The 27,933-nt window shown below is 39.2% G+C and overlaps 1 protein-coding gene and 1 long non-coding RNA gene across 2 annotated transcripts; both read right to left on the bottom strand.

The window, feature by feature from the left end:
* Window positions 1-1,553: 1,553 nt before the first annotated feature.
* On the bottom strand, window positions 1,554-6,881 carry LOC126822249 (putative gamma-glutamylcyclotransferase CG2811). Its single transcript, XM_056101479.1, has 3 exons — window positions 6,753-6,881; window positions 5,478-5,708; window positions 1,554-3,450 (listed from the first exon to the last, which is right to left on the bottom strand). Exons 2-3 carry the CDS (start codon window positions 5,670-5,672, stop codon window positions 3,139-3,141), a joined length of 507 nt encoding a protein of 168 aa, XP_055957454.1. The 5' UTR covers window positions 5,673-5,708; window positions 6,753-6,881; the 3' UTR covers window positions 1,554-3,138.
* A 10,811-nt stretch (window positions 6,882-17,692) lies between these two features.
* Window positions 17,693-22,079, bottom strand: LOC126822259 (uncharacterized). Its single transcript, XR_007680752.2, has 3 exons — window positions 21,889-22,079; window positions 19,962-20,030; window positions 17,693-18,685 (listed from the first exon to the last, which is right to left on the bottom strand). It is a non-coding gene; the product is annotated as an uncharacterized LOC126822259 (long non-coding RNA).
* Between the last annotated feature and the right edge of the window lie 5,854 nt (window positions 22,080-27,933).

The following is a 27,933-nucleotide window of genomic DNA, read 5'->3' as shown; positions in this document are numbered from 1 at the left end:
TGTTCTAGTAATTGGAAGGGGTGGGCTAGTTGTGGTGTAGGATGAGAGAACATGATTACCAGAACACAATTCAGCCTAGTGATAAGCTTAGTTTAAGCAAATGACCTAGTGGTCGGCATAGGCGTACGGGCTAGATGACAGTTAGGGGGGCGGGAACTCGAATTGCCCGAAAAAATTTCGAGTTTACAGACAGTGGCGCGGTCTTCCTTGAGAGGCGAAGAATCTGAGCTTACTTGTGTGGATCCCCCAAAAGAAAATTTTGGAATATCTGACGGCTGCAAACACGTTTTCTTGCTATTTCAGCCCGTGAACAAAGCAACTTCAAAGTGGTCTAATATAGGCTAATTAAGATGGCTGGCTCGAATTCCAATCAAAAGATCAATAGTTTACAGTCCACGGAGACGGGACCGTCGGGAGAAAATTTTGAATATTTAACCACCGCAAATGCGTTTTTTGCTATTTTAGCCCGTGTAAGCAACTCCAAAAGTATCCAATGGTTTTGTAACCGAAATCCCATTCTGAATTCCAACCATCCAATCAGACTGTTGCAGCTGCATTCACAATATGAGACTTGAAGAACAAACTGGCATAGTGGCCTTGGTATTAGTGATATAATGGATTTCAAAACAAACTAATGCTTATATAAATTCATCTCTGATTGAACATGACAAGGACACACAGTCAGGTGTTTATAAATCATTATGATTGATGAGCATGACCAACTAATCAGAGCTGTTTATGAGAAACTCTAAAAAATCCAATATATCAATATAAATTTCCTCAAAATTTGTTCAAATCAATGGCTGTTCTATTTGAATCGATGATCGATTAAACATTGATAACTGAAATATCAGATACCAAGCAATTCCCAGAGACCGACAAAAAGACATTACTTTTTAATCAACTTAGTGCCAGCGGAAATTGGTGAAATGAAATGAAATGGGGCTTTAATGTCCTACCCTACTGTTTTGCTCCGAACTGGGCTAATGCAGACGGGCAAACGCCATACATAGTGCTATGAGGGGAGTTTTGCCCAGACAGCGGCACTACGGCCTACTCGTATATCGAATTCCAACTGTCTAGGGATCTTTTACGTGTACGCCAATGTGTATGCAGGACTTCGGTTTATCATCCCATCCGAGCGACTAGACAGCTAGCTGTCCTTGTCAGGCCCTCCGACCTGCATCACTGACAAGGGGGTACCACGCTGGAAAATCTGGATGAACTTTCTCGCCCAGTGCAGGAATCGAACACCCGACCTCCAGGCTAGCGAACCAGCGTCTTACCCACTTCGCCACTGTGATCCCCCGGCGGAAATTGGTATTTACGCAATACAGTAGTGAATGGATGACCAAATGTATTATTTTCAGATTTTAAACACCATGCTCTTTATTTCATTTAGCCCATACAAATGACACCAAGTTAACCAAAATATGGAATACATTTAATATATTTAATTCTGTATAAAAATTGAAATCAACATAAAATTTCATATATTTAATTCTGTATTTAAATTGAAATCAACATAAAATTTAGTAAATGACCAGAATGAGGAAATTAATTAATTATTTACTATATTTAATTCTGTATAATAATTGACAGCAATATATATATATTTTTATAATACATTTCGTAAGGGACTGGAATGAGCAAATTAAATAAATCATTTAATATATTCAATTCTGTATAATAATTGACAACAATATATATATTTTTATAATACATTTCATAAAGCAAATTAAACAATCATTTTAAATATAAAGAATATGCAAAGGAGTTATTAGATATACATTATGACAAAATAAACAAGCCAACAGTGAGGCTGTTTATTCAAAACAGCTAGTACAAAAATATTTTACTATGTATTCAAATCAGCTAGTACAAAAATATTTTATTTTTTATATGGTCCAAAACATTTAATACGAAAAATTTTATTTCATTTTAAAAACAGGCCTAATGCCGAAAATTATTTTATTTTTTATTTCATCCAAAACATTTAATAGAAAAATATTTTATTTCATTTTAAAAACATTCAAATATTTCATGTATTAAAAACATCCTAAGAAAAATATTTTACTAAACTAGTACTAAAATTTAAATGATAGGCCTAATGCCGAAAATTATTTTCTTTTGTAGCTGTGACATCACATTATTTCCTCAATAGATGTAACGTTTTCACTGCAAGATAAATAATAGAGAACTGTGCAACAAAACACAGACAGAAACAACAGAATACAATCAGCAAACACTAAATATCAATTATCAGACACTGTTCAAAAAAATTTGAAATGGGAAGGAGGTTATCGTTGTTCCTCCCACTGCTAAAGACCCATACGCACAAGCGAATTATTGACATAAAATTGAACCATATGTTAAAATAAAATGCATAAATTACGGGCCTGTTTCACGAAATTTTAACTAAGATAAAATAAAAATTTTAGTAATTTGATTGGATTATATTAGATTGATTTTAGTGCTTAGCTAATCAAAACTGAAGTATCTGCTAAAATTTGGATTTTTTTTTTAGTTAAAATTTCATGAAACAGGGCCCAGACTTTTATTATGCTAATACTGTATGGAATTCAAAATCCATGAGATCATGTAAAGTTAAAATTATTTCAAATAATAGTACTGGCATTGTGCCAATCATAATTTATTATTTCTTCAAAATGGTAGAAACCATATGGACAGGCGACCCTACTCCTTGTCACGTACGACCGGGGATTCTAAACCACGCCAGTTGACTCAATGACAGGCTTTATGATACAGCATGCACGTGCTAACCATTCGGCCATCCAACCCCCCTGAGAGAAGTTATGTCGTAGAAGGACAGTATAGTCTCGATTGTCATTGCTATGATAATAAATAAGTCTTGATTATCCATTTTTTAATTAAATATTAACTGGTAATCATGTTTAAATCAGTTGATAATCAAAACCATCCGATGTTCTAGAGAGTTGATTATGGGTTTGGCATGGGAAAAAATGTCTTATTAATAATTGATATAAAATTTAAGGCCCAGCCCAATGTCTACATCAGCAGATTTCGCTCTTACATAAAACATCTTTAAACACATTAACTACTTCATATCCGGGAGAAGTCAAATATTCTTGAAGCACACAGTTTACCAGGGAATTACTAATTTTGATACACGTCATCTTTGTATAGATGACCATTTTTGCTGTCTCTTTCATACCTTTGTACATATGGTAATTCTGGTGTAGATCTATATGTCTCTAAATATGGTAAATCTAACAACTTAGGTTGATATTTCTTGAGAAAATAACACCAACAAGTAAAATTCTGGGGTTGAGGTAGGGCTTCATCTTTCTCATTTGTTACAAGACTAATCTCGGTTTCCAATCTTTCATATAGGTCTGGATGGCCTTCAAATTTATCACAATGACTCAGCATTTTACTGTCTACCTCCATAACTTCCCCTTCAATATTCTGGAAATAAATGTAGATTTTGTTCCAAAAATAAATGAGGGTAGTGCTGGGGGCTACCAAAAATAAGGGGTTTTCCGTTCAATTAATTTGCGAAATTGGGCATGCCTCTGCATTTTGCAAAATTGAATGTCTGAGTCTTGTTTGAACTGCTGTAAAAGAGAGAGAGAGAGAGACAGAAATGGGGTTTAACGTCCACTCGACACAAACTAGGTCATTTCGGGACTAACATATGGTTTTAATTTTATTTCAATAATTCGCTTGCGCGTTGGGGTCTTTAGCAGTGGGAGGAAACCGGAGGACCCGGAGAAAACCCACGAGGTTGGACAGGTGACCCTATTCCTTATCACGTGAACGTAAGACATGGGGTGTTCACAGTGTGACCCCAAAAACAACCACTTTTCTATAGCCTTACTTTTATTTCCATGGGTAAACACACAGGACCCCAGTTTTTTGTTCTATCCTAACAACTAGACAATTTTGCTTGCCAGGCCCTCCTGCAGCACTGAGTGATTAACAAGGGGAAAAACCAGGCTGGAATATCCCATGGAACTTTCTTGGATCGAACCTAGAAACTCTTGGTTGGTAGGTCACTGAACTACTAGTTGAGCTGAGAGATCAAACAGTCTAAGGTACCTATCATCAATACAAGTGTCATGGATTTAAACCCAGCTTGTACATCACAAGGAGTACAGTCACCTGCCTAACCAGGTTTTCTCTGGGTACTACAATTTCATCAACTTCTAAAGACCTCAGCAAACAGGATATCATTGAAGTAAACTATACTATACAATATGTTAGTCCCAAAATGACCTTGTCTGAGATATGTGGCTAGACACTCTGTTAAGCCCTTTCTCTTAAAGATACATTATGTAAGATTTAGATAAAGAGCTGACCATTCTTGCTATAATGGCTCAAAAACAGATAATGTAAAATAAAAATATTGAAAATTTCCTTCAAATTACTTCATTCTGAGCCAAGTTATCACTGTTTGTAGTTCTGACAAGATGTGTGCTTTAAGTGGTAACCAGGGCACTGGTATATTCGAGACTTAGCCTCACATTCCCATTTTTAAATTAAATTTTTAAATGGAGAACCATTCTAATCTAGTTAAAATCTCGAGTATACGATGCCATCGAGAGTTGATTATGGTCTTGATTTCTTAATAAATGTCTAATTAATAATTTATACAACATTACAGGCCTAAATAAAGACCTGCAATAGGCAAATTTAATTCTTGTATAATGTATGTTTAATAGGAGACTGAGTGACTCAATGGGTTAAAAGAGAGAGAGAAATGGGGTTTAACGTCCACTCGACACAAACTAGGTCATTTCGGGACTAACATATGGTGTAATTTTATTTCAATAATTCGCTTGCGCGTAGGGGTCTTTAGCAGTGGGAGGAAACCGGAGGACCCGGAGAAAACCCACGAGTTTGGACAGGCGACCCTACTCCTTGTCACGTACAACCGGGGAATCGAAACCACGCCAGTTGACTCAATGACAGACTTGATGATACAGCACGCACATGCTAAACATTCGGCCATCCAACCCCCCTCAATGGGTTAACACTTGCGCTTTAGATCACGAGGTCTGTCATTGAGTCAACTGGCGTGGTTTCAATTCCCAGCTTGTACATGACAAGGAGTAGGACCACCTGTCCAACCTCAAGTATTTTCTCAAGGACCTCCGGTTTCCCCCTGCTGCTAAAGTGTAAAGACCCCTATGTGCAAGCAAATTATTGAAAAAAATTTAACCTTGCGTTCGTCCCGAAATGAACTGGTTTGTGTCCCGAAATGAACTGGTTTGTGTCGAGTGGTTATTTTAAACACTATTTCTTTCTCTCTCTCTCAACACTGCTGAAGATCATAAGGTATGTTTGTCATGGGTTTGTCATGGGTTTGTTAAGGAAGATGATTTCCTCTGGGTACGCCAGTGTTTCGTCCCAAAATAACCTAGTTTGTGTCAAGTGGATGTTAAACCCCATTGCCCTCTCTCTCACTCTCTTTTCTGTTGATATTTACTTACCTGACCTGAGCCTGGTTTAAACAGTAAAAATGGTATATTATACTGCGAAGCAATCACTAATGGATATTTCTCTGTGGTTTTGCCTGAACCTTTAAACAAAGCCAATCCATTACTGTTTGCAAACTGAGCTTCATTCGGTTGGCCTCTTTTTAAAGTACCATACACAAAGATTAAAAATCTGCCTTGAGAAGTCATTTTAATACCAGTTAACCTTTGTTAAGATTTGTAAAGCTGTAAATAGTAAATAATGACATTTTTTAAAGGAGCACCACAAGTACTGCTACTCATTCACTATAATAGGGAGAGAGAGAAATGGGGTTTAACGTTCACTCGACACACACTAGGTCATTTCGGGACTAACATATGGTTTAATTCTATTTCAATAATTTGCTTGCGCGTAGGGGTTTTTAGCAGTGGGAGGAAACCGGAGGACCCGGAGAAAACCCAAGAGGTTGGACAGGCGACCCTATTCCTTGAACCGGGGATTCGAAACCACGCCAGTCGACTCAATGACAGACTTTATGATACAGCGGGCGCACGCTAACCATTCAGCCATCCACCCCCCCGCTCCCCATTCACTATAATAATCAGTTAAAGAAATGTAATGAAATGAAATCAAGTGGGGTTTAACCTCCTACTGTTCTGCTCCAACTGTGCTAATGAAGACAGACATATGCCATACAGTAGCCTATGTTGTGACACAAATTTTTGCCCAGACACTGATGCTACAGCCTACTCTTATTGAATTTCAACTGCCAAGGGATCTTTTATGTGCATGCCAATGTGTACACAGGACCTTGGGTTTTTTGTCCCATCCAAATGACTAGACAGCTGTCATTGTCAGGTCCTCCATCCTGCACCAATGACAAGGGGAAACTACGATGGAAAATTCTGATGAACTTTCTCGGCCAAAACCAGAAGCTAACCCACAACCTCCAAGGTAGAGTGCCAGCGTTTAACTAAAGAAGTTAAACCTCTCACTCAAAAGATTTTCCATAATATTCGAAATCAAAAATACAAATAGAATGCAACATTTGTCCATTTCAACCTTCAATACCGGTAGGTCTACTGATGTTGCTATGGCATTCTACTGAGTATGTACTAAGGTAGGCCTATGAATTTACTTAAGGCGGATTTGGCATGGCCAACAAATGGTGACATTTTACCAACTCAGAAGTGGGTTAATATGCCCATTATTGAATACTCGAAGAATTCAGGTTTCCACAAGTAACAGTTTAATACCCTTTTGATACCCAGTGGTGACCTTTGACCTACCCATGCAACAAATCGGGTTTATCCAAAAATTGACGCCTGACGGATTCGTATTGCCCCAAGGGTTCCCACGCAACAGTTTGATACATATTTTGTGCCTTTACTGAAGGTATCTACTTTCTTCGATTCTACACCAACCTTTCAACAAAAATCGTCATGCAAAAAGCGTACTGTTAAACCAAATGAGGGTATTAATGGTGGTCTGCATCCGTGTATAATAGATGGGATCAGACCAACAATACACTCCCCCATGAATTTTAATTTACATGTGTCTCTTTGTCCGACTCTGACTGTCCCCATTTTCAGTTGAGCCAGAATTTCTCTACCGCAGATGCAGCAGCATCTGGAAATTTTTAAATCTGAAGCCCGTGTTATGTTGACCATGAAAATTTTGAGATACACAAACTGGAAGTAGCATACTAATAATCACGAATCACGTCGCTGTGCGTACGTAACTAACGTACGAAAATTAAATAGTAGCTGGCTTTTTTTTCGCACGTATACAGTGAATGGCCATTTTGCTCAGTAATCCCAGCCAGAATTTGGCTATTTTTTTAAAATTGCGTTAAAGTTTTAAATTTTTGTTTAGAACTGAAATAAATTAACTTTTAGTCAATCCCCGCACTAAAAACATTAACAGAATTGATTGTGTATATCTGAAATAGACACGACCGAAGCACAAAATAGTGCCAATATGCCGACGTCAAATCTAGAGTTGTAGATGATGTTATTTTTGTGAAAAATCATTGGAAGAAGCGATAAGACGTTCTGTACGGATTATACAGTCCTAAAGGCTGCAAGAAGGCTATTGTTTACAATGTAACATTGTGTCTTGTAATGTTGATAATGATCATAATGGTGGTGTTTACATTTGTTTGTTGATGTGACCTCATGACCTGTGACGGTTAGATAACGTCATATGGATATCATGGCTATTCACTGTGTCAGAGTCACTTCTCTGCAGGTAGGGTGAGTCTGTGGTTCAGATTGGTCGCTGTGCTGGAAATGAACGTTCCCAAAAGTATTTAGGTGATTTTATCAATGTTTTAGTTTTATGCTAAAGTAGGCCCGTTTCGAGTTGGGGGTGGGGGGTGCACGGTGGGCTGGGAGTGATTTGTATTTTTGAGGGTTGAATGGAGTTTCCTGGGCGACCTCTGGTTCAAACTCACCAATATCCAACCCAGCATTCGCAGGGGGGGGGGGGGCATGTTCCTGAGACAATGTATCCCCCCCTCCTCCCGCTTGGTCTCTATCGTCATTTTGGCGTATATACATACACATTGAGCTTTTAAAACAGAGAAATTCAATACCGCGTTTCACGTCAATTTTTATTATGAATTAATACAATGACTTTGTGATTCAATTTCATGGATGCAAAGCATTAATTGTGATATCACATAATGTCTATATCATTATCTCGTGCTTTGAGTGCCCATCCTGCCCCAAATCTGACGATAAAGGATAAAGCACACGGCCGAGAAACCTTTCTCATAAAAAGTGTAGATTTACAAAAAATTTATGTAGCTGAGCAGGGGGGGGGGGGGGGGTCGATCCCCCAACCCCCCTCTGGATCCGCCCCTGATTCGGGCACTGATTTAGATTCAACAAGCTCAAGGCTTCCGTTGACTGCTTTTGGCTGAATGCATCAACAATGCTGAATGGGATTGGAGAACAGGCTTAGTCGACTCGGTGAACATTCTCAACCAACACTGGGATCGAATACGGGACCTGCTGGTTCGCGGGCTAAGGTCTTTATCACTGATCGAGTCATCGCGGTCTCCAATATCAAAAACGATCGGACAATACAAAATAGCGCCAAAAGGACAATTAGCGCATGTGGTTGGCTTGCCGGGTTGCACTCTGTAAGAATGATTCCTGATTATAAGAGGTTAGATTTTAATATTATTAATGAGCCAATTCATACATGTTCTTATACTGTCAACAGAGAATTTGAATGTTGCGATATTTTTAACAGAACTTAAAGATGCCCTCCCGCATACAAAATGGGTGATTTGGTAATATATTTGTTCTAAAAACATATTCAAATTTGCTTCAAATCCCTCCCAAAACAATATACCCCAAGATATATAAAATCTATTTTCAGAAGCCATGTTTGTCATGTAACTTGATTGAGAGAGGAACCATTTTCAGAATGTATTTGTCGTATATTTGGTAATATATTTGTACTAAAAACATATCCAAATTTGCCTCAAATCCCTCTCAAAACAATATACCCCGAGATATATAAAATCTATTTTCAGAAGCCATGTTTGTCATGTAACTTGATTGAGGGAGGGACCAATTTCAGAATGTATTTGTCGTTACTAACTGCACATCTGCCATACATATTGAAGCCTAAGTAAAGTCTAGGATTATCTTCGGTCAACTTCTTTTTCCGCCGTTTAATTGCATGCGAGTCCTTTGTACGTTTAAACCCCTCAGTGTTCCCAAAAACCCCTAACCATTTGATCAAGATATGCCAAGATGACAGACAATAAGCCGTCGGGTTGCCAGTTAGTAATACCCTGATATTTTTGCTCAGTACTTGCCTCGTGTGTGTTTTTTTAGGGAATCTAGTATTTGTCTAGTAAGAGTGGGCGTCTCTACTTAACTTTCCATATATACCAAATTTGCCATACTTTTATTTGTGAGAATGTATCTTCAATGAGTCAGTTCATACATGTTATTAAATGAGCACCTAAGCCTCAACGTTCAAATCAAAACGTTAAACCCCGTCGACCTTGACGAAATCTGCAGTTGGCCTTAATAGTTAGACATCGCTAGGGATTGGCCAATCAAATGGTGTGTTGCGTCATGTTCTTGTCATCTAGCACTAGGAACTGTTGATACAAATCAAAGCAGAAGTTGTATCTCCGATTACCCACTTAAAACACAGACGCTGATTCGTTAATCGAATACCTAACCTCATACGGCGGCCAAAAGACGCCCCTATTACACCCGAAACGACCTCTTAATACAGGGGGTCAAATCTTAATGTTCTGGAGGCCATCGCAAGTATAAAATATATGAAACGATAGATCTGTATTTTAATCAGATTGGCGCGTATGTCAATCTGATTAAAACACAGATCCTATTTCGTTTTATTTTTATAGTTCAAAATTTTGTTTTACTTGTCTTTACTACACTAGGATCTGGAAGAGTTGTTATCATTATCGTGTTGTGAATCATGTGAGCTATTAGCCAATGAAACGGTCTGTTAAACGGCGAGCTTTAGGCGTGTCTTGCACGGAACTGTGGGTAATCCACTAGTAACATCAATGCTGACTGGTTAAACAAATGTCTGACGTCATAGAGTCAAAATCCGCTCGTATGACATCTGACCCGATTTATCGCTACAACCGGTCAGATCTTCCCATGTAGTGTAGGCCATCGAAAGTACAAAAAAACGAAACGAAATATAGATCTGTAATTTAATCAGATTACGCGTTTGTTGACGTATTTCTGAAGATTACTGACATTTGGAATCGTGTCTTAGAGCCGCTAGTTTGTGACTGCTCTTGTTCGTAGTTCCTACAAAACAACCTTTTATACGCTTTTCTAAACTTCTCTTTTCTCCAAGCGTATATTATAGGATTTGCACATGAATTACACATACCGATACAGATTGCGATTTGAGCGTATTCCGCTCTTCCGGGTAAGTCTCCCACCACCGAGACGATTATCAAAGCAATACTTGGAATCCAAAATAACATGAAAACACCAAATACGACGACACTGGTAAACGTCTGTACATAGATCGGCGTAGTATCGCAACAGACTGGATGGAAATTACGTTTTTGAATATTAATCTGTCGGGTCGCTTTCAGGGCTTTACAAAGGACTAAAATATTGGCGGAAATAATAAAAATAATTTGAAAAGCCATGATAAACATTATACAGAACACAACTTCAGAAGGGAAAACCTTTTTAACATCACATTTAATGGATTGTGGCCAGTTATTCCAACCCGATAAGGGGGCAATTCCTGGAACAAGCATTAGAAGTATAGCCACCGTTGTTAGTTTAATATTCCTACGCCATGTCACGTGTCCTAAATAGAAGTATGGAAAGTAAATGGCCACCATTCGCTCGAGCGCCATCATTGCCATGACAGTAACGGATGCTCCGTAACTGACAAGAACCAAAAATGGTTTCAACAAACAAACAATTCGATATTCGTTTAAACAGGGAAAAAGGGTGGTCATAATATCGTAAGGTAGATAGGTTATTCCGGCCACCAAATCAACACATGCTAAACACGCAATCATAACATTGGCGGGATTTCGAAGATTTTTAAACTTACTAATAACGATCATAGTAGACATATTGGCTATTAATATTGGGCATATGATGATAAATTCCAGTATAACTATAAACAGTTTATAATTCAGCTCTGTGTTTTCTTCAATCGCAGTTGACATTGCCTGGCTTCCGTTTTGACACCATATAAACATATTTATTTTTCAGTGGCTATTAAGTCCGATATATCCAACTCTCTTTTATCAGACCCGAACAAGATCCCCTCTATAGGTCTTGTCGGGTGACATGCTTAAGACAGTCTATGCTTACTCTTGCTAAAACTCCTGACAACGCTTCTATAACATTAACACATTCTTGTTATACGAAGTCAAACGCAGTCAATGTGTTTGTTTGAGCGAAACTCATTATCTTGTAAATCAATGTCCACACCTTCCTTGCCTCAATGTCTTCTTTCTTTACTGGCAACAGGTTGGTTGTTTCCTGTCGCAAAAATCAACAAACTGTTATGAAGGTGAGACTGTTATAAAGGTAAGATGAAACTGTTATAAACTGTTTATAAAGGTGAGATGTAACTGTTATAAGAAGAACTGTGTTAATTCGGAGTACTTCCATTGTGATACCTGTGCTATTTATAACCTGTAAAAAAAAGAATAAATTACTGACTACATATTATGATTTCGTAAATTTTAACCAGTTAAAGATACATTATGGGTGATTCGATAACGAGTTGGCAGTTCTCACTATAATAGTTAAAAACTAGATAAAGTAAAGACAATTTGTTGAAAATTTCATTCAAATTGATCCACTATGAACCGAGAACAAAGCGATTGAATTTCGGCCTAGCCTTGATCATCATTACTAAAGTCAGTACGATGAACAGCATACTCTCGATTATCCATTTAATCGTTAAATCGTGAAGGAAAGTTATGCAGTAAATCGGCTCACAATCCACTAAAGATCACATCTAGAGTTGATTATAGTCAGGATAGGTTTATTAATGTCTAATTAATAATTTAGATAACCAAAATTCTAACCGGATTATCGCCCTTATAATTATTTTTTTTTAAACGTTCTAACCTATGACGTCAATTGGCAAACGCCGTAAATAAGCGCCATTCAGCAGATGACCACGGTCAAGAACAGTTGCGCGTGGGCATTAACTAATCCACTCAATATCCAAGCCATGCGATGATCTAGGGAGTTGGTTATGAGCTTGCCATTTGAATAAATGTCTAAATAATAATTTATATGACATTAATTTGAAGCCAGGAAAACGCCATGCAATAAGCAAATAAGCGCGTGTGTGCCTGTGTAAAAAGTTTCAATTAAAGCCCGCTTCCACCGATGTGATATCATTGACAATAATTTAGCAATATGCATCTTTAACATAACTTTAAATGAAATTGAGACATTTAATCAACTGAAGCCGTAATTAAAGGGAAATGAAATGAAGCCCTGTTAGTAACAAACACCACGTATATTATGTTATAATTAACTCATTTAACACATTAATCGTAATAATGGAAATATTAAAGCCTCTGACAACATCTAATCTTTCAAGTCTTAATTCACGCTACATAAGCAATTGTAAATAATGGGAATATTAAAGCCTCTGAAAACCGGTGGGGTTGAGTCGGGGGGGGGGGGGGGCGAATGGGTAACACGTGCGCTCATTGCATCATAAGGTCTGTCTTTGCGGGGAATCGATAACCACGTCATTTGACTCAATGCCAGAACTTATGATACAGCGCGCACGTGCTTACTATTCGACCATCCAACCCCCCAGCAACACTGACAAGGCCAAAACCTAAACTCAAGATAAACAGAGACAGGGAGACAAAGAGATGAGGTTTAACCAACACATGGTTCAATTTTATTTCAATAATTCGCTTGCGCGTAGGGGTCTTTAGCAGTGGGGGGGGGGGAACCGGGGGACCCGGAGAAAAACCATGAGGTTGGACAGGCGACCCTACTCCTTGTCACGTACAACCGGGGATTCGAAACCACGCCAGTTGACTCAATGACAGTCTTTATGATACAGCGCGCACGTGCTAAACATTCGCCCCCTCCCCCGATACATATTTAAAATAGAACTAGACTCACCTATTTATCGAAAATCCAAGCAAAGACACCTACTCCTCGAAAGTGACTATAATTATATTGTATTGTTGAGGCACGTAAGATAATTAGGAATCTTAAAACGCTTTTATATCAGCAAATATATTATTATGTTACACGTTCTGGACCAAACTATTCCATCAATGTTTAGTTGCAGCTGCGCGACTGTTTACTGCGGATCAAACTGGTTCTATCTGTCACTGTGCAATCAGATCATATCAGATTGAAACCCTGTTTTTGCTTACTGGCGAAGATCTCAAAAGCGCTAATTGCTTTCGACCCTTAATCGATTCGTATTCTATTTTGATTATCGCCTTTTAATCCATAACAATAATAACAAATTCTGATAAAATTCACTGACAAGCAAATGCTATATTGTGAGCACATGAAATGAATCGGGTCCTTGCTTTCTGCTCCCACCGAGCAGTTACTACGCATATAGTCGAGAATTGAGCGTTTTGGAATTAAAAGTAACAGAGGATCAGTATGGTTATCTCCCAAAACCTAGGCAGCCATATCTGACACGACATGCACTATTTTTACAAATCCCTAGAAATGGCAACCATCAAAGCGAGATAATTAAAGCCGATTAAAGGATAATCCCGAGTTATTCTAGTAAGTGCAAAGAAAGCTTACGGTAAAGGACATTTAGGCTTTCACAATCATAAAAACATCGGTCAGTTAAACTCATTTACTGTTTGATAAAACAAACGAAGTATTACTAAAGATACACAAATTCTCGACAATATTTTATTGTTAGGTTGAATACTCGCCGATGAAACAAAATAGAACAAGCAGTGATAATCTATTATAAGTGGTCTTAAAGTGACTATCCCGATTTCAAGAGAGTCTCAAAAATAAAAGTCGGAGTACGTATGAAATTTAAACGCCAAAATATTTTATTGTTAGGTTGAATACTCGCCGATGAAACAAAATAGAACAAGCAGTGATAATCTATTATAAGTGGTCTTAAAGGGACTATCCCGATTTCAAGAGAGTCTTAAAAATAAAAGTCGGAGTACGTATGAAATTTAAGTGCCAAAATATAGAGGAATGGTGTATTTACCTTCTCTCAAAATTCCAGCTCAAAATATTTAACCGTTTGGACGTGAACATCAAAAATGCTTATCCAGACACGTAACCCTTTTAAGATTTCGGAACAGTTTTTTCATTGGGTGACCTGATAATTGATTCCCGTTCTATGAGAGGTCTATATAGTGAATGACCCATGTGCTCTACTTTATAACGAAAGGTAGATTTCACCTACACATTATTTTTATAAAATAATACAGCTTGGGACACCGGTCTCCATTTCCATAAGAAGACTGACGGGTTTAAGTTGTTTGAAAACTTATATCACAAATATTGAGTTAGTTGCTCGGCCTTTAGCTAGAGGATTTTAAGGGATTTTAAAGTTTCAATACCACTCTTGTTGTAACTGAATAATATGTCCCAATCTTTATTCTGGTCAACAAATTGTACTATTTTACAATATTCCAAGTAATTGACGATACAAATTTCATCTTAACACACCTTATTTAAAAATTTTGAAAAATCCAACATAATGGTTTGAAACGTCTAACGTAAACCTTTTCAAATGAAACTTCGATTTACAAATATTTTCGAACCCTCTGGACAAGTAAAATAGGATGTAATGGATAATTTACACAACAGGTAGGACACTTAAACATCTAGTACTTAGATAGAGATATTATTTATTTTCTGGAGCTTTCAAGCCAGCAAGAGTGTTATTGTCCCTTTAACACAAAATTAAGTAATTTTATTCCCCGATAAATATCGGGATTAGCCCTTTAACAATCGCCGATCAATTAAATAAAACAAAAGTCAACTATCAGCCTCACATAAAACAATAAAAAAAACAACAGTTACTAATATATCACACAAATTTTCAACAGTCTTTTAACTATTCATCCGAGTCGAAACGTCGCTGTAATGAGTCCGAAAAGTCAAGTAAGTCCGAACAGTTGTCAAACTCAGTCCTTAGACACCCAAATCTCAGACAGTGAAGTACAATCCTCATAGCTGTAATGGAACAGTCCTATAATGTACCCCGCTCAGGTAATCACGGAATGTTATGGAAGCCTTTTCGGGTTGCATTTTGTCTTGGTATGTGTGTTGGCGAATTCTTACTGACACCAATAGATACAAAAATATGACCAAGTCGAAAGTCGAAAATTAGGAAAAAACGAGGGGCACTATTATCACTTTGTATTATTTCTTAATTTCGTATTTTCTAGTCGATTTTGGCTTGTAGGGCGTCTCACATTTTGTCGTAACTTCTACTTTACAACTTTCGCCTTCTGAAGGGGCGAAAAGAAGAAATTATGAATTTTAGATATAGGCTTCCATAGTGTGTTCATTGGAAAATCGTTAAAGTTATGCCTGTGCCCATTGAAAATCCCCACATCTGTTGAATGAATACGTTTAGTTTGTTAGTTTATTGTTTAACTAACCAGTGATTGTTGTCCCACATAACTGTGTGAGTTTTGTTAGGTTTCGGGGGGTTGGATGGCCGAATGGTTAGCGCGTGCACATTGTATTATAAGGTCTGTAATAGAGTCAGCTGGCGTGGTTTCGATTCCTCGGTTGTACCTGACAAAGAGTAGGGTCGCCTGTCCAACCTCGTGGGTTTTCTCCGGGTCCTTAGGTTTTCTCCCACTGCTAAACGCCCCCCCCCCCTCTCTCTCTCTCTCTCTCTCTCTCATGTTTCCAATCGCTAAATGCCACTAAAGAATTGTCTGGTACAGTGATGATCCCACACGTGGTCGAAGGCTTTCTCTGGGCCCATCGACTTCTTCCGAATTAATGAAAATAAAATGAAATGATGACCTTTGTGTGTAGACTGTACATTAAACTCAGCCTCCATTATTATTATTTACAATAATTATCAATTAAAAAATACATTAGCTTCGTCTTGATACAATAAAGGGAAATTAATTTCTAAGAATAGATTGAAAATCCTATGACATCCGTCCTGTGTTGTTTCTATTCCTAGGATACTTGATTGATTCGTGGGATTAATACACAATTCATTTATCCTAAATACGAATCAATGCTTTGATAATACTATACCACGCACTCTAGTCTAAAACACCCATCTCCATCTTCGGCTTTGTTCAATTTTGTTTAAAATACACTTCTATCTTCGTCTGGTCCAACCTGTTTAAAATACAGATCCTATTTCGTTTTGTTTTTTATTGTTCAAAATTTCGTTTTACTTGTCTTTACTACGTAGAGGCCATCGAAAGTATAAAAAAAACGAAACGAAATATAGATCTGTTTTAATCAGATTGCATCTGGTCTTCGGGGTGATGGATTCCATCATAAGTGGAATAATCTGTGTGTTGGGGCCTCTCTTCAGCTAAATCCGGCACTAGCGAGCGGGGTTTAAAGGCCTATTGATTTTAAAAAAAAAGACCCGTTGATCGGATTAACTTTTATTTTATAATGAACAAAGAAAGGATATTTTACATTGTAAAAAAAAATAAGTCTCTTAAAAATGTCTGCCATCAATAATATCTTGTCAAAGACGATTCGCTCTTGGAGAAATAATTATTATATAAAAGTTTACCACAAAAAAACCCAAAAAACAACAAAATGTTTTCATAATATTTTACGAAAATTGGTAAACTTTTAGCATAACAATTTGATGGAACAAGTACCGGATCCAAGGACGACATCACTGAAATGAAATGGGTTTAGCGTTCTGCTTTTCTGCACCGACTGGGAAAACGAAGATGGACTTACGCCTGGCAGTCTTCCATGAAAGAAAATCTGCCCGGACAGCAGCGCTACGGCCTACTCTTATTATTTAATATTCCAAATGTTAAGGGTTCTTTTTCGTGCACGCCAATGTATACACGGGACCTCGATTTTCCGTCCCACCCGAATGACTATATATTGTCCCTTGCCAGGAAGTCCGTCCTGCACCACTGACCAATGACACGGGACTCACTGAACCACCGCGGCTCTCATGAAAACAATGGTTTTGTCTTATAAGGGCCAATTTGTCTTTGATTAGGTTAAATAAAAGATACATCGTCACGATAATGTTTATAGATATGTTATTTCCAATAAAAGTATGGCCAATTTGGTATATATAAAATATTGACACCGAATCTTAATAGAAAAATACTTGTTTACCAGAAAAACACCCACGGGACAAGCACAAGGCGAAAATATCAGTGTATCACTAATTAGCAACCCGACGGCTGTGTGACGGGTTTGTTTTGTTTTTTTTTTGTTTTTTTTTTTACACAAGAATTTACTTAGGCCTCAATATGTATGGTAAATGGAAAGTAAGTAAGTCATGAAAAATACATTCTGAAAAATGGACTCTCCGTCATTCAAGTTAGGTGACGAATATGGCTTCTAGGAACAGATTATTTATAGCGTGGGGTATCTCCCCGTGAATACAAAGTTTTGAGTGGGATTTGAAGAGAATATTTGACAAATTAATTAATTTGAATATGTTTTTTAGCCCAAATATATCACCAACTCACACAGTTTGTACGTGGGGAAAGTATCTTTAAAATGTATTTGGTTTTGCGTTTGATTGGATATCTATTTTTATTTTGAAGTTCTAGTCCTCGGATAAAGCTGGTGTTGGTAGGGCTATATTACTGATTTTGTGTTCAACTGCTGACAGTTTAACCCAAAAACGAAACTAAAATCAGTATACACACCGACTTCCGCTTTGTTTTTCCAGACGGAAATTTAATCGTCCCCAATCAAACTAACACATCACATCAACCAAATTGGACGGATAAATTCAGATACAAATAAAAGATAATTATCGTGTTTAATGAAGATGAAAAATAACGAAATTCTCCAAGACAAACCCAATAAACTCTTCGGTCATTTCCCAATTATTTGCAGGTTCTTTTGCAAACCAATTTATCGCGTAATGCAGATGTCCAAGTCGTCCGTGTGGAACTGGCACTTCGTTCTTACTGGACACTCAAATGTTATCTCTCGATGGCAACACTGCCATAGTGGGATATATTTCTGTTATTTAATATTAACACAAATCATTACATTCTGTTCAAATTAGTAATGAAAACTGCCGTCTAATTTGTAGCCTACTATTAGCGGTTCTCCCAGTTTCATTAACACTTTCATTGTGTGTCACAAGGATACTCACGTCAGTCTGACGTCATTTATAATTACATAGCACTTAATCAACACTTCAAAGATGCATTATGTAAGAGGCATGCAACGCCAAGTTTAGCGTTAGGTCGGGAGGAACTACCCGCGAAATTAATCAAATCAGAAGCTTTGAGACAATATTTCTGTTCCGCACTTGCACACACACACACACACACACACACACACACTGGACACGCGCCTGACCATATCTGTTTCCTATGCTGGGGTACTGATTAATGTGGAGCGAGCCTGGAGAGATATTGGCGGTAGAAAGGATCTGTGCGTGTTTCGTCTTTCTCTCGTTCTTCCAGCCGAACCACGATTACGTTTAATTACATACTGGACTTCCGTTTCTGCTGCTTCTACCATTTTAGTCAATCCTCTATTCCCTGAATAAATAATAATTAACAATAATGAAGAGAGAGGGGGGGGGGGGTAACGCGTAGAGGTCTTTTAGCAGTGGGAGGAAACCGGAGGACAAGGAGAAAACCCACGAAGTTTGACAGGCGAACCATCTCCTTGTCACGTACAGGCGCGGAAACGAAACCACACTACTTGACTCAATGACAGGCCTTTTGATTCGCCTCCCCCCTCCATGATTCCGAAGTAAACAATAGACCTAAATTTATTCTTTCAGGCAATGGATTCGGACAGCACAAAACGAAACTGTTGGCTGTTTAAACTCCTGAAAATGAAATGAAAGGAAATGGAGTTTAATGTCTTACTTCTCTACACTAACCGAGCTAACGCCATAAAATGTGTTTGGATGTGTTTGTCAAAGGTGTAGGACGGAGGGCCTGACAAGGACAGCTATCTAGTCGTTCGAATGGGACGAAAAACCGGGCTCCCATGCTCATAAAAGATCCCTTGGCAGTCGAAATTCGATAAAAGAGTAAGCCGTAGAGCCGCTGTCCAGACAAAATTTCCATCATAGCACACTGTATGGCGTATACCCGTCTTCATTAGCCCAGTCGGAGCAAAACGGTAGGACGTTAAACCCCATTTCTTTTCGTATTTGGATTTTCAACTGCTAGTGGATCTCTAGCAATGGTATACACAGGACCTCGTTTTTTTTGTCCCATCCGACATTCCTTGATTGCCGGAATCGATCTTGGGACATCCATTTTAGTGAGTCAACGCCTTAAGCCCGGGCAACCCTCAAATGAAATGTAGTATTAGGTGTTTTATAAAGTAGAGTTTGTTATTTAAAGATTCGGTAGGTCTCATGCGCGACACACGCTTAGCCCTTCGGACATTAGAAGATATATACCTTAAGCGTAGATTACAACCCGCCGCACGTGCTACAAAGGGCAGTCTACGGGCGGGGGGGGGGGTGTCGGTAATATACCCGTGCGTGAGCCTTACGCTTCACATGAATGTGTTCGGCACCGTATAGAATGTGTTAGCAGAATGGCCGTAGATACTTTTAGACCTACACATACCAATTTTCACCCGGTTTCCCTCGAACTACAAAACCCTACGGCCTGTGCGTGTCAAAACACGAACGCCGAGTTGTGAGCTAGGCCTTAGGCCAATGCACGAAACCAGGTACTGAGCATGATAATTACACCATTCATTCTCTGTAAACCCAGGAACCTGATCCATTGAACATTTGCTACTCAACAAATCTTCACACACTCCAAAAAATTAAATGATTTATCTTACCCAGTCTATTTGACAAGTGTTGTGCTTGGGAGATTTTTCTATTGGCCTCTTTGTGTTTATGGAGATGAGCTGAAATTAACAACACAATTAAAACAAAATTCTCTAAATAATGCAAAAAATTAGAAATGAAATGACAAGTGGTTCAACGTCCTGCTTTTTCTGCACGGACTGATCAAAGGAAGATAGTCTCATGGGAGAGAGAGAGAGAGAGAGAGAGCGAGAGAGAGAGAGAGAGCATCCACTCGACACAAACTAGGTCATTTCGGGACTAACATGTGGTTCAGTTTTACTTCATTAATTTGAATGAGGGTGGGTGGAAACCGGAGAACTGGGAGAAAACCCACGAGGTTAGGCAGGCAACCCTACTCCTTGTCACGTATAGAGAATCGAAATCTCGCCACTTGACTCAATGACAGACTTTAGGACGCAACGGGCACGCGTTAGACCCTGCCGAACTAAAGATGAAATTGCGTTGCGTGTAGTTGTCTTTAGCAATGGGAGGAACCGGAGAATCCGGAGAAAACCCGCGAGGTTGGACAGTCGACCGTACTCCTTGTCACGTACAAGCGGGGTATCGAAACCACGCAAAGCGCACGCGCTAACCATTCCCCCCGCCCCCACCGAGAGCCCAGTTGCCTGACCGATCGACTACCGCAACCTCCTTCTTAAACATGCCTGTATATCTTATATACTAATATTTGTGACTGTCGTTTGTCTGTCTGTCTGTCTGTCTGTCTGTTCGGGGTTGGCGGCTACACTAGGTCTGCCCTGAGTCTGAAATTTGGGGTATAGGGGTAGCTCGCACCGGGGAGTAACATAGGCCAGGTGGCGTTAGTCTACCACTTCCGGTTTCGGAGTTATGAGCCCCGAGCGAAGCCGGTCTGATCGGGGTTGGCGGCTACACTAGGTCTGCCCCGATTCTGAAATTTGGGGTAAAGGGGTAGCTCGGACCGGGGAGTAACATAGGCCAAGTGGCGTTAGTCTACCACTTCCGGTTTCGGAGTTATGACCCCCCGAGCGAAGTCTGCCTGTTCGGGGTTGGCGGCTACATCTGCCCCGAGTCTGAAATTTGGGGTATAGGGGTAGCTCGCACCGGGGAGTAACATAGGCCAGGTGGCGTTAGTCTACCACTTCCGGTTTCGGAGTTATGACCCCCGAGCGAAGCCGGTCTGTTCGGTGTTGGCGGCTACACTAGGTCTGCCCGAGTCTGAAATTTGGGGTATAGGGGTAGCTCGGACCGGGGAGTAACATAGGCCAGGTGGCGTTAGTCTACCACTTCCGGTTTCGGAGTTATGACCCCCGAGCGAAGTCTGTCTGTTCGGGGTTGGCGGCTACATTTGCCCCGAGTCTGAAATTTGGGGTATAGGGGTAGCTCGCACCGGGGAGTAACATAGGCCAGGTGGCGTTAGTCTACCACTTCCGGTTTCGGAGTTATGACCCCCGAGCGAAGCCGGTCTGTTTGGTGTTGGCGGCTACACTAGGTCTGCCCCGAGTCTGAAATTTGGGATATAGGGGTAGCTCGGACCGGGGAGTAACATAGGCCAGATGGCGTTAGTCTACCACTTCCGGTTTCGGAGTTATGACCACCGAGCGAAGTCTGTCTGTTCGGGGTTGGTGGCTACACTAGGTCTGCCCCGAGTCTGAAATTTGGGGTATAGGGGTAGCTCGGACCGGGAAGTAACATAGGCCAGGTGGCGTTAGTCTACCACTTCCGGTTTCGGAGTTATGACCCCCGAGCGAAGCCGGTCTGTTCGGGGTTGGCGGCTACATTAGGTCTGCCCCGAGTCTGAAATTTGGGGTATAGGGGTAGCTCGGACCGGGAAGTAACATAGGCCAGGTGGCGTTAGTCTACCACTTCCGGTTTCGGAGTTATGACCCCCGAGTGAAGCCGGGTATCCTGCTAGTTATGAATAAATATAATGATTACCCATAGAAACTGCCACAAGTATGGTGGATTCTATCTCTCGTTGTCGGTTGTCTGTACATCGAGCAGCATGTAATGATTTCCTTCCACATTCTTTAGCATATTCATACTGATTCAAGGTCAGAAAACCGCTACCCAGGTTTAAAAAAGCCTGGGATGTTTCATCTTTAGAAGTTGCTATTCGAGCTTGTTGAGTGTATCTATAATTAAAGGATATAGAATCACATACGTTATCATATCATTGAAATGAAATGAAATAGGGTTTAACGTCCTACTGTTCTGATCCGGCTGGGCTAATGAAGACGGGCATACGCCATACACTGCGCTATGAGGGAAATTTTGCCCGGACAGTGGCGTTACGGCCTACTCTTATATCGAATTCCAACTGGGACCTCGTTATTTTATCCCATCCGATCGACTACATGTTGTCCCTTGCCCAGAAGCTATATATTGTCAGTAGATATAAAATAAAATGGGGTTTAACGTCCTACAATCCCGGACCAGTGTATACTTCATTTAAATTAATGTTCTGTTAACGATATACAATGTACTTACGCTTCCATGGCCATGTTATGTTGTTCTTGATAGGTATAAATTCTACCAATATTACCTAACGTTACAAACTCTTCATTACTACCACTAAAATTATAAAATAATTTATATTCTGAATTTGTCAGCACAAAACACATTTTTGAGTAAACAGGTACTATGGACGAGGAAGGAGCATGACGCGATCGGAACAATTTTGGAATTGTAACGTCATTTCGATCGGTGCCCAGTTTTCCAATTTTCATGTCCATCGTACTTGTGAGAGAAGGGCGGTGGGCTTGGTGATGTCTAAAAGTTAAGGTCTACTGCAGATTTCGTCATAGGTCGTGAGATGTAAATAGGGTTAGGACACGTAATTGTTGACCACATTGTTGGTTAGGGTTAAGGCTAGAGCTACTAGGGTTAGGCTTAGCGATAGACCTGATTACATCCCGTGAACTATGACCTTACCGGGATCTTTTGTGAGGGGCGTCGCCCCCAGAAGACCAAGAACAAGAGCAAGAACAATAAGATAAATAGGGCTGCGTGCAAAGCTCCTGGTCCAGAAATGAAGTGGGTGCCGTCTTAAAGGTACCATACTCACCTTTCATGGAGCGCATTCTGATAACAAATCATTGCTTGGTCATATTTTTCGAGCTTGAAATTCATATTACCAAGACAATTATACAGCCTGGAGTGGAAATAATGCTTGTTATCAACATCATCGTCTTTAAAATTCTTTAAATCTTTAAAACAGTCTGATACAAGTTGCTCACAGGATTCGAAATATTCTGCTCTGAATTCTGAAACGGGGAAATTAAACATCGAAATTGCTAACAAATCAAATGATCGAAACTGCAATAAGACAAGCCCAGTTATTTTTTTTAGTTCTTCAGGGTTTCAGTAAGTACAGTGATTTAGATCTCGTGAACGATGCTTTATATTTCAAAACTTCAAAAAATTGGAACAAAAAGCTTTGGAGGAGAGCAAACAAGTAGGCTAAGTTTGTTTATAAATTAGTTTTTCCCCCGAAGGAATAGGCAGCAACATGTAATATTTATTCTCAAAGAACTAAAATTCATATCGTTGCGGCCCAACGGTAATCTATAAATCAAACTTTATATGTCTGACACTGTTGAAGTTGCACTACCAAGGCTTGGTATTAGGGCCTCTAGTTAACTGTATATACTTTAGTAACATATATAATCAACGGATGCAGAGCACCACTGCGAAAAGCACAAGGTAATACATGTATGTCCATTTATATAGCACCAAAGCCACAAAACCTGCTCATACCGCAAAAAAATAGAACAACTATATACAAAAGTAATTTTGGCGCTTAGGTTTTTTGTCGATTTCTGTTGTGAATTTTGAAAAAACGAGTCTTTAATTGAGATTTCAAGATTGACAAAGTAGTCACAAGTTCAACTGGACGTGAATTCATTACTTCAGCAGCGGCAACAGCAAACGCTCTTTGTCCAAAGCTTGAAAGTTTCCACTTTGGCACCACTAGCTGATCGAGATTACTTGAACGCAACCGTCTTTTTGGAATAGATTTTTCAATCAATTTGCAAGAGTTGGACAGGTGTTCCTAGCTTCGTATGCAGATGGCACATATTTTCCCCACCAAAAACAATTAAGTATTGCGAACAAAAGGAATTGCCCCCTTAAAGGGACAATAACACTCTTGCTGGCTTGAAAGCTCCAGAAAATAAATAATATCTCTATCTAAGTACTAGATGTTTAAGTGTCCTACCTGTTGTGTAAATTATCCATTACATCATATTTTACTTGTCCAGAGGGTTCGAAAATATTTTTAAATCGAAGTTTCATTTGAAAAGGTTTACGTTAGACGTTTCAAACGATGTGTTAAGATAAAATTTGTATCATCAATTAATTGAAATATTCTAAAATAGTACAATTTGTTGACCAGAATAAAGATTGGGACATATTATTCAGTTACAACAAGAGTGGTATTGAGCCTTTAAAATTTACAGGATTATTTCGACTTACCCTTTTCTATATCATTGAGGGCTTTTTTGAAGTATAGGGTTATTTGTCCTTTGCGTTCTTCGGCTGCCTTGGTTAGTTGATCTTCTCTGCGCTCTCGACTCAACTTTGCCTTTTCTTTCATTTCGACTTTATTCTTTTCACTCAATTTCTCCAAATTGCGCTGGTTATATCTTGTATTTGGTCGATATGATCGAAATTCAAATTGTAAATTCTCGTTTGGGTCGACGATTATTTTGTCTTTATTGGATTTATGCGACGTTTTAGATGTTTTAGTACTGTTTGTTGTGGCAGTCGTTTGGGTTGTGTCACTGTTTAAAGAATATATACTACCCATAAAACCCTCCTTTCTTCTTGGTTTAGGTTTCTTTTTTAATAATAATGGCGGCAATGGGCCTAGGTTGTCCCAGTATTCACCTCGTTCTTGAAGGAATTTTAATCCTGAATCTGCCAGTGCCGCAATTTTAGGATCTTTGAAAATGGTGTTTTCTCTATCTGAAATATACGTTAATACAAGGATAGATCGACCTAAAGATTGGGGGAATCCGTGCGATTCGACAGTGATCGCAATTTACATGTGTCACAGAAATTTAACATTGACTTCCTGGCAGAATGTTTTAAACATCTTTAATTATGCTTGGTCAAATAAATAAGTCAAATGTCCCATGCTATAATATATTTTCAGTTCACCGATCCATTATTGGAAGTGGGTGGGTGGGGGTGTAGAACGGGGCGTAGAGTCCCTAAATGCCCTAAGGTCGGCAAGACAGATATACGTCGAAATAAGAGTAGGCCGTAGGCAAAATTTCCATCATAGCACACTGCATGGCATGTGCCCGACTTCAGTAGCCCGGATGGAGCAGAAAGGTTGGACGTTATCATATACCTTGATAGAGTAAAGGGGATCATGTGGCTAAGTGGGTAAGACACTAGCTCGCTAGCCTGGAGGTCGGGTGTTCGATCCCTGCATTGGCCGAGAAAGTTCATCCAGATTTTCAGGCGTGGTTCTCCCTTGTCATTGATGCAGGACGGAGGGGCTGACAAGGAAAGCTGTCTAGTCGTTCGGATGGGACGAAAAACCGAGGTCCCGTGTACACATTGGCGTGCACGTAAAAGATCCCTTGGCAGTTGGAATTCGATATAAGAGTAGGCCGTAGTGCCGCTGTCCGGGCAAAATTTCCCTCATAGCACACTGTATGGCGTATGCCCGTCTTCATTAGCCCAGGTTAGGAGCAGAACAGTAGGACGTTAAACCCCATTACATTTCATTTCATTTTGATAGAGTAAAAATACGTGATATAGAAAATTACATCCTTACTAATATTGTCTTTTAGTTGCTCGAGATATTCTTTATCTGTGTAAAGTCTCCCTAAAACTCTTTTCATCGTTCCATTACTGAGATCTACTGCTGCTTTACCAGAAACACTGGAATCATCGTCAAACCCAAGCTGTATATCTAACTCGGGAACTACCGCCTTCTTGTTTAAACGAATTAGAGTATTAACTCGTTGAATTTTAGACGAATCTGGTCTCACGGAACGACGTCTGGTGTCAAAATTCATCTTATTTTTGTTACTGTGATTAGTTTCGACAGCAATCCATTATTTTATATCACCCAATTGTTAATAATAGTACACTGCAAAATAAAATGAAAATAAGGTTATACTTTTCTACGGCTATTTAAAGCTTTTCAGTCTGATTAAAACAAAGATCCTATTTCGGTTTTTTTTATGGATAAGATTTCGTTGTATTTGTCTTCAGAAAACCGAAATAAAATTCGATAAATTTCAATTTTCAGTGATTTCTCGTACCATCTGAAGGACTAGACGCCCGTCTTGCACCACTGATAAGAGGGTAACCAGGCAGAAAAATTCCGACTAACACCGGGCTTGAACCCGGCAACTTCTGTGAACTGAACCAGTACCAATTTTCCCGGACTATATATTATTTATAATTAATGTTATAATAAATGCCTGAAGAGCAACTTCGGTTGTGAAAACGTTACCACAAATAATTTAATTTCATTTCGCCAACATAAATTTTTTGGCGTGGTTCCCACTTGTCAGTGGTGCAGGATAAATGGCCTGGCAGGGGACAACGTATAGTCGTTCAGATTGGACGAAAAACCGAGGCCCCGTGTTCACACTGGCTAGCACTCAAAAGATCCCCTGGCAGTTGGAATGCGATATAAAAGTAGGCCGTAGCGCCCCTGTCCGTGCACAATTTCCCTTAGAGCACACTGTATGGTGTATGCCCGTCTTCATTAGCCCGTTCTGAGCAGAACTAGTAGGACGTTAAACTCAATTACACCGAGAATTGTATGCAAAATTTGAGAGAATTGATCCAAGCCATCGTTTGGATGCAAACCATATTGGCGTAGACATTAATGCCAAGGCAGTTCCATTAGGCTGGTCGTGTAAACACAGCAACCAAAGTCAGAGAACTTCTGTTGGTTTTGGTTTCGTTTGGAATTCAAACGATATTGGCACCACTTCTCCCTTTATCAGAGAATTTAAACTTTGGCTGTCTGATATTAATCTACAAGAATGGTCAGTTGTATTACAAAAACTTTAAAACAAATATTTGACAGGAATAATATTTATCCATATATTTAGACATTTGTGTAAAACTAATTTTTGCGCATGTAAGATTAAATCTACTTCTACAAATACGAATTTGTTTCAAGTGCAAAAATGAGCTGATCTCCGCTATCTCATAATGAAGATATTGTACGTATTGTGTTTAAACCAAAGAGGAGCTTATCTCCACTATGTCGTTTGTGCATAGAAATATATATGGTATATATTTCTGTGGTTTGTGTTATAGCCGTCTTGATGAAGATATTGTACATATTGTGTTTGTAAGTAATTAAATGATTTGTGAGCTCAATATAATCCAAGTAATTACTTGCGCATCCGAAGTATAATATACACAACTTATCGAGCGTATACGTCAATGTTTTAATGTCAAGGACAGTATATCTATTGTAAAGTATATTGATAAGGCCTTGTATAGAATAATTGATCAGATATAATTAGTCAAAACACTATTAATATGTTTTCAATTGTTCTGTTTTGTACATCCTAAAAAAATAGTCTTCAAATTTGTCCATCTACCATACCTTCATAGGCGTACGGGGAAATTTTTGACTCGGGGGGGGGGGGGTGATTGGTGCCTGTAGTTAGGTTCTTAGTATGTTACATAATAATAATAAATTCGCTGTTAAATTGGACACATTCAAGAATACAATATTTTTTATACAACTTTTACAAAGTACAATTGTGTGCCCAAATTTTCCCAGTATTTGGTGCCCAAAATGGGGGGCGGGGCGGCCCCCCTCCCCAGCTCGTACGCCTATGGTGACCTTCAATACTGAATAAGCTACATACATATTGGCGTGCACGTAAAAGAATCATCACAACCCACTGTTTGGCGTATGCCCGTCTCCAATAGGGTTTTAAACTCAATTTTATATCCCAATTAAAGGACACGTGGCTCTATTTTTGTCGC

The sequence above is a fragment of the Patella vulgata genome, chromosome 5, assembly GCF_932274485.2.
Source record: "Patella vulgata chromosome 5, xgPatVulg1.2, whole genome shotgun sequence".
NCBI lineage: Eukaryota > Metazoa > Mollusca > Gastropoda > Patellidae > Patella > Patella vulgata.
This window is presented reverse-complemented; position numbering and strand designations above follow the sequence as displayed.